Genomic DNA, 12732 nt, shown 5'->3' with positions numbered 1-12732 from the left:
AGGTCAAATTTTGTTAGAGATCACATTTCCAACAGTTAACTGACCACAGTTCTGTACTGCAGCCAATAAAACATAAAACTACACAAATATACCCAATAATAAAACGTACAATTGAAAACAGACCATTCCAAAGTCTCAGATCTGCGACACAATAGGCCCTATCACCCCGAAAATGAAGATTAGATCTAGGAATGGTTAAAAGGAGCTGTGAGCTGGACCTCATTGTTCTAGCGGGGACACAAACATACATAAGTATGAAGGAGCCAGACCATTCAGCAATTTAAAAACCAAGAGAAGAATTTTGAACTGGATCCTGTCGGTAACAGATAACCAGTGTAAGGCCAGGACTGGTTATACTGTATGTTGCCGTCTCTTGGTGCCAGTTAACAGGCGGGCAGCTGCATTTTGAACCAGCTGGAGACGATGTATCGATGACCACAACACAAGGAATCATAGGTAATAGCAGGTAATTAACAAATGAACAACATGCTCAAGGACATCAGCGAGAAGGTAAGGTTTTACCTTAGCTGTCTCAGGACCACAGCACTCACTTGTTTAGCAAGTTTAAATGGACCATCTGAAAGCACGCCAAGGTTTTTTTTTTTTTTTTTTTTAAACATATGGTTGGGAGTAAGTAAGGCATAAGGCTAAACTGTCTTGTTGATAGGAGAACATGTTATTTTAGTTGACTATTGGTTGTGATTTTTTTAATGACTTTTGAATGATTTTTTAAATGAATTTTGTTACTTGTTTGTTATGAATAAACTGAATAGTTTCAGTTTCAATATAAATAGCACTCACTCCTATTGTAATGAAGTGCTTTGAAAGAATAGTCATGATCCACATCAAAAAGAGCATCCCGGCCGCTGTGGACCCTCTACAGTTTGCATATCGCCAGAACCGGTCCACGGATGATGCAGTCAACACTGCCATCCACACAGCCCTTTTGCACCTTCAAGGCCAGGACACATACGTCAGAATGCTATTTATAGACTATAGCTCTGCTTTTAACACAGTCAGCCCCCAAAAACTCACAAATAAGCTCCTCACACTTGGCCTGTCTCCCTCCCTCTGTAACTGGGTGTTTAACTTTCTAACAGGCAGGCCCCAGTCAGTCAGAGTCCACAATCGCACATCCAGCTCAAGAATTGTGAGCACTGGGACCCCACAGGGGTGTGTGCTGAGTCCGCTCCTCTACACGCTCTTCACCTACTGTATGATTGCGTGGCCTCACAGAACAACACCAGCATGATTAAATTTGCAGATGACACTACAGTCATCGGCCTGATCACTGGTGGTGTTGAAACGTCATACAGAAGAGAGGTGGCGGACCTCATAGCTTGGTGTCGCGATAACAATCTCCTTCTCAATACAGATAAGACTAAAGAGATGATCATCGACCCAAGAACAAGGGAAAAGGAGCCGCATACACCCCTGTTTATTGATGAGACTGAGGTGGAGAGGGTGAAAACCTTCAAGTTCCTTGGCACACACATCAGCGAGGACCTCACCTGGTCTCACAACACCCAACAAATTATGAAGAAGTCCCAAAGGAGACTGTACTTCCTGAGAAGACTGAGGAAATTTGGCATGCCCACCACAATCCTGAGTTGCTTCTACAGATGCACTATCGAAAGTGTCCTTACCGCCTCCATCACTGTTTGGTACGGTAACTGTACAACACGTGATAGGAAGGCACTCCAGCGGGTGATCAAGACCTCACAGAGCATTGTTGGGGCAGCCCTCCCCTCACTGCAAGACATTTATAAATCTAGAGTCCTACGCAGAACACACAACCTCATCAAGGACAGCACACATCCACAACACTCATTATTCACACTCCTACCGTCAGGCAGACGCTACAGGAGTTTGAAGTCCAGGACCACAAGGCTGGCAAACAGCTTTTACCCACAGGCCATCAGGCTTCTCAACGAAGCACTCACACACGCCGCACGCAACACACGCACACACTCATAGCACTTTATTAGTTATGTATTTATTTGTATTATTTATCTGTATTGATGTCTCTTCTGTTGTTGTTGCTTAATTTATTGGTATTTATGTTTCTTATGTTCTTATTCTTTTTCTTGTGTTTGTCTTTCTTTTCTTGGGAGAATGAACAGAATAAGAATTTCATTGCTTAGTATAACTGTCCGTTTTACTATGCATATGACAATAAAACTCTTGAATCTCTTGAATCTTCGTAGTTAGAGCGTAGAAAACCTGTTTAAGACTTTCTAAATACTATTTTTACCATTATTAGAGCCCGATAGACATGTAATAACAACCCAATAGTCACCTTTACACTCATACTACCCAATTTAGTAGATATAATCAGAGAAAAAAAAGAAATTTAAGACAAATAAGACCCGTGCTCGTGTGTGAGTCAATATATGTCTTCTGGACATGTGGACAGGAAGTGACATCGGGGATTCGGAGTGCGCTGAGTGTTAGCTGGAGTGTTATTATTATCATGATGATGATGATTATTTTTATTATTATTATTATTATTATTATGTTATCATTGTGCCTGCTGTGAGATAAATAATTATAAAATAACCTGTCGTGGGCCGCACAGTGGCCTAGTGGTTAGCATGTTGACCACAGTCTGGAGATTGGGAATATTGGTGTGTGAATCTCCGCTTGGGAATCTCTGTGTGGAGTTTGCATGTTCTCCCCGTGCGTGCGTGGGTTTCCACCCACAGTCCAAAAATATGCATGTTACGTTATTTGGCGACTCTAACCATAGGTATGAATGTGAGAGTGAATGGTTGTTTGTCTATATGTGCCCTGCGATTGGCTGGCGACCAGTCCAGGGTGTACCCCGCCTCTCGCCCAAAGTCAGCTGGGATAGGCTCCAGCATACCCACGCGACCCTAGCGGGGACAAGCGGCACAGAAAATGGATGGATGGATAAAAGCCTGTCATTAGCGACCATGTCTGGTGGGTGTTACTGTGACACCTAGTGGCCTATGTAGTACAGTTCGTCAATATCTTATATTGCCTTAAACTGTATTTGTATTTTAGTTAATTATGCATGAAAATGCTTAATAAAGCAAAAAAGTGAGGGAGCAATGTTCGAATCGCAATGGATCAAGGGAGGCATTTTACTTCCTGTGAAAAAATATTTGGAAATGTAAACATTATATATAAACATAACATATAAACATAGACTTGTTTTCTTGGAATTAATTGTGGTCAATTAGGAAATTTTTACACAAGTAATTTATAGTAGTACACTATTTAGGGGTGTAAGGATTACAAGCACCTGTCAATCTGTGAGTGCCTCTGAAGAATCGTTTTATCCACTTTAAAATAACACCTCAGTCGACCTCCAAATACATTAATAAAATAGCATCATCTGCAGGGATGGCTGCTAATCTTGGTTGAGTGCAGAGAGGCTGCTGCATGGCAGTGACAGCGCTCAAGTTGCACCCAGAGCGCAGCGGCAGCATGAGCCTGTAGCCTCAGCTGACCCACTGACCCACTTTCCTTTCTCAGACTCCAGTGCATTTTCCAAGTAGCGCCTCTGGTGGACGGAACGCAAAAGGAGAATGAAAGAAAGAGGAGAGAAACAAGAGGGCGGGTGAAAGGGAAAAAAAAAAAAGAGAGCCAAAGAAAGGAAAGTGAAAGCAAGGAGAGGTGGCCAGAGAGGAGGGAAAGCCTACTATTCGTCAGCTGTTTTGCGGCCTGGACTAACAGCTCACAGGCTCCAGCTTCCCGCTCAATCCTGCCCGCCACTTTTTGTGCTCACATCCGCTGCCAACACTTGGCGATGTGCACGCGCACACGTTCAAAACATGCACGGGAAATCTATTTCTGTCAGCACAGCACAGCGGAGTATAAATGATCAAGATTGGCTAGGTTGCAACAACCGTAGCGATGCCCCATCGTGATATCACATAAATACAACATAGGAAATGGTTGGTGTGCGGCTTGAGCATAGGCTGTAGAAGGCGGTCACGTGATGGCACAAAATGGCACACAGCAACACCAGCACAGAGCTAAAAATAAACCAGTGTGAGATGAGGGGAGCCTCTCCTCTCTCGCCACAGTGGTACAAAACAAAGGTGGTGTTGCTGTGTTCTATCACACAAACCTCCCCATTGTGAAGAACTATAGGAAGTGTAATCTTCCCACTAAACAACTGATTCAGCCTGTAGGACACTAGAATGTTATATCACCTCATTTGCTATCACCGCAGAGTTAACTGATAACATACCGAGAAGCTCCTGAGAAGCTTTTGTGACATGGCCATTTGTTTTGTTGTGTGTTTGAACCGCAAATGTGGGCTGCCACTTGCATAGAGGATCATCCAAATTATTTGAGGAGATAATATGCATTTAAAATCACACAAAAACATGCAACACTTTAGCTGTCTTGTGAAACTAACAGCATTAACTCCACAAGTGTTTTAATTGGCTTTTTTTGTAAGGCTGCCATAGAAGTTTATGTGAGGAAAAAAACATAAACCAAAAAACCATAAAATGCAGCTTATTGCAATGCATCAACAGCACAGTGACAAAAGTGGTACATGTTTCTCTGTCCTAGATGTCCTAGTGGCTGCAGGATTAGGTCTCTGCTTTCCGTGGATGATGTATTCCTGCTGGTTTCATCTTCAGTTCTCACTGGATCAGTTCGCAGCCGAGTGTGAAGCGGCTGGAATGAGAATCCGCACCTCCAAGTCTGAGCCCATAGTTCTCGCTTGGAAAAGTGTGGCGTGCCATCCCCGGGTCGGCAATGAGATCCTGCCCAAAGCAAATACCTCAAGGTCTTGTTCACGAGTGAGGCAAGGATGGAACACGAGATCAACAGGCCGATTGGTGTCTGCAGTGATGCAGACTCTGCATTGGTCCGTTGTGGTGAAGCGGGAGCTAAGCCGAAAGGCAAAGCTCTCAATTTACATGTCGATCTACGTTCTTACCCTCACCTATGGTCATGAGCTTTGGGTAGTGACTGAAAGGACATGATCGCAGGTACAAGTGGTCGAAATGAGTTTCCTCCGTAGTGTGGCAGGGCTCACTCTTAGAGATAAGGTGAGAAGCACTGAAACTCGGAATGGAACCGCTGCTTCTTTGTATTAAGAGGAGCCAGATGAGGTGGCTCGAGCATCTGGTCAGGATGCCTCCCTGGGAGGCGTTCAGGGCACGTCCGACCACAAGGAGGCCTTGGCGAAGACCAGGCACACGTTGGAGAGACTGTCTCTCAAGTGGCCTGGGAACGCCTTGTTTTAATAGTTTTACAATTAGAGTTCTTAGTTCTTTCGTACTATAATTGTATTTTTTTTCACCCGACAAGTTTGTCCACACATGATCAATTTGTAGATGGTATTAAGAAAAATACAAATATATACAATTAAAAATATGTAAAAGTGTTCACGTTGCTAACATTATTGTATTCCCATACATGATTACGTGACAATGTTGCAAGGTGACATTATTGTAATGCAATGTAGGAGTACCCTAGCTACAAAAGTGGTACACTTTTGGCTATGTCAACAATGGGTGAACACCAATGATAAAATAACCACAACATGCATTTAGTCTTTGCAAGGCGAACCAAATTTTTTCTGCCTCTGTCTGCACGTTCATCTTCAAATGTGTTTATATAAATTATTATAAAACAGCGGTTAACTTATTTTTACACTTTGATGACAGTCCAGCGCTTGAGTCAGTTGGCAACTATAATTATATAAAAATGTGTTTTGTGTTAACATTTGAGAGTCAACTGCTGATCATGGAAGGGCGACATAACTTCCGGTTTTTTAGCTAGCTTATAGGATGCTAACATGGAAAGCACGTTTTGCGATAGAAAATACATTAAGAACACAGTTGGACTCAAGGAGTGTATTAATAACATGACAAGATTGTACGCTAACCGAAGAACGCACGCAAACCGAGGCAAAATTGTGGCGTAAATTTTCAATGTTAACTGAAAAAGACGCTACTGGGGCGGATGCTAACTGAGGTTTCACTGTAGTTTTATTCACTCCACAGGATCATGAGTTACCTCTGCATGCGCTTATAATGTTGCGCCACTCAACCGTTGGTGTGAAACTCAAAACGCGTTACACTTGCCGTATTGTTTTTTTTTTGTAACGCAAATGTATAACTCTTTTGAATGCATATTGTTTTGAGAAGCCAAACTCTTTACTCAGTGCCCCCAGCAACTAACAGGAACTATGTTTCTCATCACCAAAATCCGACCAGAACTGAGCCCACAGGACCAAGTGCGGAGTAAGTCACTGTTGATGCACTACACTGCTTATGGGGATGTCATACAACTTAATGTAAAAAAATCCAAACTACCCCCCTTTAAACACGGCAACTTAACACTCAAACGTTATACCTCAGAAATATAGAAACATGTACATAATAGGAGTTTAAGATGAGGAAATAATAATGCATTTTGTTTGTGAAAACCATTTCATTGGAGGAACATAGAAAACATACAAAATGATGAATGGTGCTGCAACACTGCCTCTGTCCACCATAGGGAGCCAGAGGAGCCGGGGGCCCAAAGCCCAGGGGGAAGCTGACATCATTGCAGCGTCCCAATGAATGCATTGCTCAGACGCAATGCCTTCATACCGGGACATGTTTGTATATTTGTCCGTTACACCTTTTGAGTGTTAAGTTACTGTGAAATGAATTTAGTGTTAGTAAAGTGTTCTTTAATAGATGACATTGTGAGTCATACTGTTATGTTATATTGGTAGATGTACTAACCTCCTGCAGTTACAGCTATCATTTCCTCACTGACTTGAGAGCGGCACAGTATTTAAACAATTAGTAGTATTTCTGAAGTAAAGGAGATATCACAAGATAAATTAGCCGCACCACTGTATAAGCCACAGGGTTCAAAGTTTAAGAAAAAAGTAGCGGCTTATACACCGGAATTTACGGCAACAAGAGTTCAAATTTCGGAAATAACAGCCTCTCTCCAATTATCGGCTGCTTCCAATTAACACTGCATCCTCTTTGTGCTTCAGGTAAATAAACGGAGCGGCTATTAGCAATAGCATTTATGGTAATACTTCTGAAATAATGACTGCATGGAGAGACATTGCTGATGTGATGTGATATAGTTGTGTGTAGGCATGTAAAGAGGTTGATGATTGTGCGCCTTTGACTAAACCAGCCCGCACAATAGTCGCGTTTGTGCGTTGGAAAACACTTTCAACACTGTGCCCCATGCCATGTGGGCGTGAATAGGTGTGAATGAAGAATTCATGAACATGGGGTGGAATTAGCTGTTAAAAACGTTAACAAACATGACTGGGAATGTGTTTTTCCAATGCTATTTTCTAACTGCTACCTGAGGAGTGGCCTCTTCCATCCTGCCCTAGTGTTGACCATATGGACACGGAGAGAGAGAGTGGAAACCTCCCCCGCTTTGAAAACAGAAGGGGAGCAACTGCACAAATAGGCTTCAAACTGTAGAAATTCCACAAGCAGGACGGGACTGTTTCCAATTCTATGCATGGTCGCTATTGACATGACACAGGCCAACGGTATCATAAATTCCTGTCATGCTTGCGTGTTTATCCATGCCAGACCATAACAAAAGGAAATGGGAGAGGCAGGAGGGAGGAACCTGGCTGATATCAGTCATAGTGGAAATGGGAGGGTCAACTTTTTACACCAGAAAGCAACCTGCAGCGGCTTGATTATGTCAACTGGCGTATTTCAAATGGTGACAAGTTGATTTACAATGTAGGCAGAGGAGGAGGAAATGTACAAAAAAATCCCCCCACCCCCTCATTCAGACATTCTGAGAATTTACACTTTTTTCAGTCAGTGCTTACTGTCTCGCCACAACTACTACAGAATAGAAACACGACAAGACAACCGCTTCCTTTTCCGATTCGTCTCCAATGAGAAGACTTCAATCAGTCCTCACCTTAGTGAGCTTCATGAAAGACCGTTCACAAACATTAACTAGTCTAGACTGGTAGAAACCCAGAAGAATCCTCTAACACTGAGCTATTCAACTACATTTTTGTGGAGGCCACACGTTAAGAACGGACTTCTTACTCCACTACAGTATTATTTGTATTATTCATAATTTGTGCTAAATGTGGGCCGCACGGTGGTCTAGTGGTTAGCACGTTGGCCAACACAGTAACAGCCTGGAGATTCCTCTCTCTCTCTCTCTCTCTCTCCGGGAAGACCTGGGTTCGATTCTCCCTTGGGCATTTCTTTGTGGAGTTTGCATGTTCTCCCCGTGCGTGCGTGGGTTTTCTCCCTAGTGAGGATAAGCAGTATAGAAAATGGATGGATGTGCTAAATGTCAATGCATGGCTCTCCCATACTTTCACATTTTTACCTCACCAATAGCTAACCAAGCTATTTATTGCTCGGTCAGCCATCATCTAAATAATCTAAACAGATCCTCTATTTAACCATTTAAGCGTTTACATCAAACCATTTTCATGCTACAACTTTTTGAAATGGGAATGTCAAAACTGAAAAAAATTATTATTATTATGTATTGTATAAAACTAAGACATGAATAAGATCAAATTAAAAGAACAAAATGAATGCCATCCACCAGTTCAAGTTCCAGCCAAGTTTTTCCAGAGAGATTATTACATCACTGTTTGACGTGTGTGGTAAAAGGCAGTGCGCTAGCATGAATTAACTTGAGACAAATGTGCACATTAGCACTCAATAAGTCATCAAAACTTACCTTTATGCATTCCCACATAGTATCAGCATTTGAGACCAAATATGAGGTGAAAGAAAAATGGTAAAAATACAGTAGTAGTATCTGTGTACTAGAGAGTACTAGTACAGAGTACTATCTGTGCGGCATGAGATAAAGTTAGCACACGCACAATGGACACGCATCAAGTGAGACGGCTGTAACAGAGAGAATCCGGCCACTTTTCAAAATAAAACATACAAAAAATGAAATAATGGAAATAATTTTTTCTTTCTGTGCGGCCGAGGCCCTGGGGTTGGGGACCACTGGCCTAAAGGATTAAGTTGCTACAATAAAAATGCTACTCAACGTTATTCTATAGAGCAGGGCTGTTCTGCTGTTTAAGGACCTACAGAAAAAATGCTAGTCAAAGACACACTATACAGCAGGAGCACTCGGCTATTTATAGGAATAGTACTGCAAAAACCCTCATCAAAGGTAGTCCATATTACAGGACTGCTCTGCTGTTTTTAACACTAGTCAAATATCTCTATATTGTATACAGGACTTTAAAGGATGCTAGGCTGTGTCTGGGAATCTGCTAGAAAAATGCTAGTCTCCCCCAAGTTTTGCATTAATTGGTGTGATGTCATTCATGGGCTGGATTTGTCCCGCGGGCTGCCAGTGGAACACAACTGCTCGAACACAACTACTCCACAAAACAGCCCAGCTACAGAGACCATGTGCTGCAATGCACACGTTTAGTGAAAACAGATGTTCAGCATCAAGCGAGTCAAAACACACATATGTACACATGTGTTATCTTATTGTTTTGCAGCATCACTAAAATACATCAACCTGTGATCAACGTGATTGTTTAGGAGATAAACAACCAAACTATGAAGGGACCTCATCAGTGTGCTGTGGGTACAGGCTGTCAGTGTCTATACTATTAACTTGACTTGTCAGTCTAAAGTATGTGACAATAATCCGATACAAGTTTCTAACACTGTAAAAAAAAACAACAAAAGCAAGCTTTGTTTGCTGTGTTCTTGGTTGACACACCACGGCAGTCCTCACCGGACTAGCATGACCGGAGGACCCGGACAAGCACGGCTTGCTCACAAAGCCAAACAAAACACACACACATTCTACATATGGAACCTTAACACTTACGTAAATCGGTAAGGGCCAAGGGTAGCCAGCGGGTTCTGCTCCAACCGGCGATTTGAGCTTGAGCTCCAGCTTTTCTCCCATCCTACTCTTGACGGCGGCGAGCTAGCTAGCTAGCGAGTAGACTGCTCTCCGTTAGCCAGCTACTGACTGAACATGTTGGAGGAGGGAGCGTAAAAAATGTACACAAAAAAAAACAAAAGGCGTCAAGGATTATAGCGAGGTGACTAAACGCGCATCGAATGACGGAGTCGGCTTGGAATTGTCACGAAAATGCCCTCATTATGTCCATTGGCAATAACACCTCGTCAGTATGGCCGCCATCTTTGCCCGGCATTGAAAAACTATGGCAGGAGGCCACACAAGGGACAGTGACGTCACCAAAGGGGAAGCGTGAGGAGTGGGTGGAGCTTGAGGGGGTAGAGATAGTGATGACAACGCGTGGCAGGTTGTTGGCGAAGCTAACGCATATCGTTTTTCGAATTATTATTTTTTTTGTCTACACATTATCAAGTCGTAGCTGGTATTAATTAAGAAAAATACAATTAAAAATTATTTAAAAGTGTCTATAAGTCTGAATTTCACGTCGTTGGCTTGACGTGATCACGTGACAATGTTGCTGGGTGACATATTATTATCGTAATTCGATGTAGGAGTACCCTAGCGACAAAAGGGGTACACAATATGGCTACGCCAACAATGGGTGAACACCAATAATTAGTGTCTCTAATGTCTAGTGTCTCTCCATGCCTGTCTGCACATTCATCTGCACGTGTTTATTTATTATACTTCAGTGGTTAACTTCTTTTTACACTTGGATGTAATATAACAAGATATAGTATATTCCACAACTGGCCATGTTGGAAAGGAGGTTTAGGAAAGGCAGTCATTCTGAAGTCCTGAGCAAACAGGATTACATTTGATTTATGAATACGGGATAAAAATGGACTATGCAGCTGAGCTTTCAAAGATGTGTACACACAAACAGATCAAGTGTGGACGGTGCAAAGTCCTTGCTTGTTAAAAATTCACCATGCGGTCCATACAGAAATTCAACACGTGGTTTCAATGATGTAAAAAGAAATAACACCACCATAAATCGTGTCCAAACCCATTATTATACAAAATGTGATGTACAAGTATAATCTGTAAAATTCAACTGGAAAATCTCGAGTACTAGTTACAGGCCAAAGGCGCAATGTTGTCCTTTTAATCAAATAGTCTCCAAACTAGGTGGGCATTTTGTAAGTTTGCTGAGTAGTTTCTGGTGACAACTGACTTTTACTTTAAGATGATCGACTCAGGTCAAAGTTAACTAGTAATGAAGTGAAAAATCACCTTGCAACAAACACCATTAAGTCATACATCAAATTACCGGTCACGATGAGGGCTTTGAAGATCTGTAATTATTTGGTCAATATTCCACAAGGTGGCCACAAAATGACCATGAAAATGTTTTTGTTTTTTTTGCTTGAAAATGTCACCAATCTCCACTTGTTATGGAACTCACAAATCAATACATCATGTATGATGATGACGCAAAATACGTCGTAGCATAGTCTATTAGTTAATTGCAGTCAGACTGCGTCTAATAAAACCCTGCAAACAGAGAGGGGTGGAGGAGAATTCCTTATGGCTGCCATGTGTGTATATAAACATGTCGGTGTATACGCCACTGTGTGTCGTGCAGACATGGCGCCTTGCCACAGTGAACCCACTGACCGAATCCCTCCTCCCTCCCTGAGCTGTGCAGCCTGCATGAGGCCAACTTTGGGATGCGAGCCAGTAGCAGCATAACACATCAGTCGCAGCCAACTGGAACACAGTGGCTATGTGGAATTTTTGGGGGGGATCCTTCACAAGAGTGTCAAATTACAGCTGAAAGTATTTTGTTTCTTGCAGAGATGGGAGGAGAGCCAAGCCCTATAGGATATTTAGTATGGACAACATAAGAACAAATTATTTTTTTTCTCCTCTGTGAAGCCAGTGTAATGTGTCTTGTAGTGTCACATCTCGAGGAAACATACAATGTGCTTTATTAAAAAGCTTTGGCTAGAATATGCTGCTTTCTAGTACAACAAAGCTTGCCAAACAATGTTTGTGGAAATGAGGACTGTACTGCCATCTAGACGTCGATACATGATAATGCACTACCGGTAAATATCAGCACAGTGTACCTGTATGGCTATACAGCACTGTAAATGTGAATCGTTGCTTAGTGGTCAAAAACTGATCGCTTAGGAAGACGTGCTAGTATACAAGTAATACAGATATCCTCAAAGCTTTATAATATATAAAAGAAATGGCCAATGACTTATGGCCAATTGCTGTACTTGCTAAATCCCACCTGTTGATGGCGGCCATGCTTTTCAACCAATTTTGCTCAAATTTTACACACGTGCTTGTCAGTAGCCTAAAGGTGTGCAACAAATTTCGTGGTGATTCGGCTAAACACTCTAAAGTTACAGTGGGTGTTTTTTTGTACAAGCTGTGCGATAAATTTCCAAGTCATTGCCACTTATAAGAGTTAATAACATTTATAATATTAATAATTATCATAATTGTCAAAATTAGTGAAGCATATTCATATTCTGTAATACCATGAATAACATATATGAATCTCTTAGAAGATTGGATACGTTGATTATTTGACAGTCAGGTGAAACTAGAACTTTCGCTGTGATGTGGTTGAGAATCTGTGACCAGACAGACAGCAGCGTGTGGGACACCCTGGAGGGCGAGTACGGATGGCCAGAGGAGGGAGCGTGAGGACAGCGACCAGTGAAAAAGTGTCAGCTGGGAAACTCCTGCTTTATTTCCAGCACTGTAGGCGACACAATTTTCCTAGTTTTTTGTTTATGTGTTTATATGACAGTACGTTGTACTGAACTCATTTTATCACTCCGATGTATG

General features: G+C 42.1%; 1 protein-coding gene across 3 annotated transcripts in view; it reads right to left on the bottom strand.

Moving 5' to 3' along the window:
• dot1l (DOT1-like histone H3K79 methyltransferase) overlaps positions 1–10156 on the bottom strand; it is a 31618-nt gene extending 21462 nt beyond the window's left edge. For all 3 annotated transcript variants that reach the window (XM_054790044.1, XM_054790043.1, XM_054790046.1), the window contains exon 1: positions 9823–10156. In XM_054790044.1, the coding sequence (XP_054646019.1) occupies positions 9823–9903 (81 nt within the window). In that variant the 5' untranslated portion in view covers positions 9904–10156. The remainder of the gene's footprint in view (positions 1–9822) is intronic.
• Positions 10157–12732: the final 2576 nt, after the last annotated feature.

Source organism: Dunckerocampus dactyliophorus, chromosome 10 (assembly GCF_027744805.1).
Source record: "Dunckerocampus dactyliophorus isolate RoL2022-P2 chromosome 10, RoL_Ddac_1.1, whole genome shotgun sequence".
NCBI lineage: Eukaryota > Metazoa > Chordata > Actinopteri > Syngnathiformes > Syngnathidae > Dunckerocampus > Dunckerocampus dactyliophorus.
The sequence above is the reverse complement of the archived record's forward strand: the minus strand, read 5'-3'. Positions and strand labels throughout refer to the sequence as shown.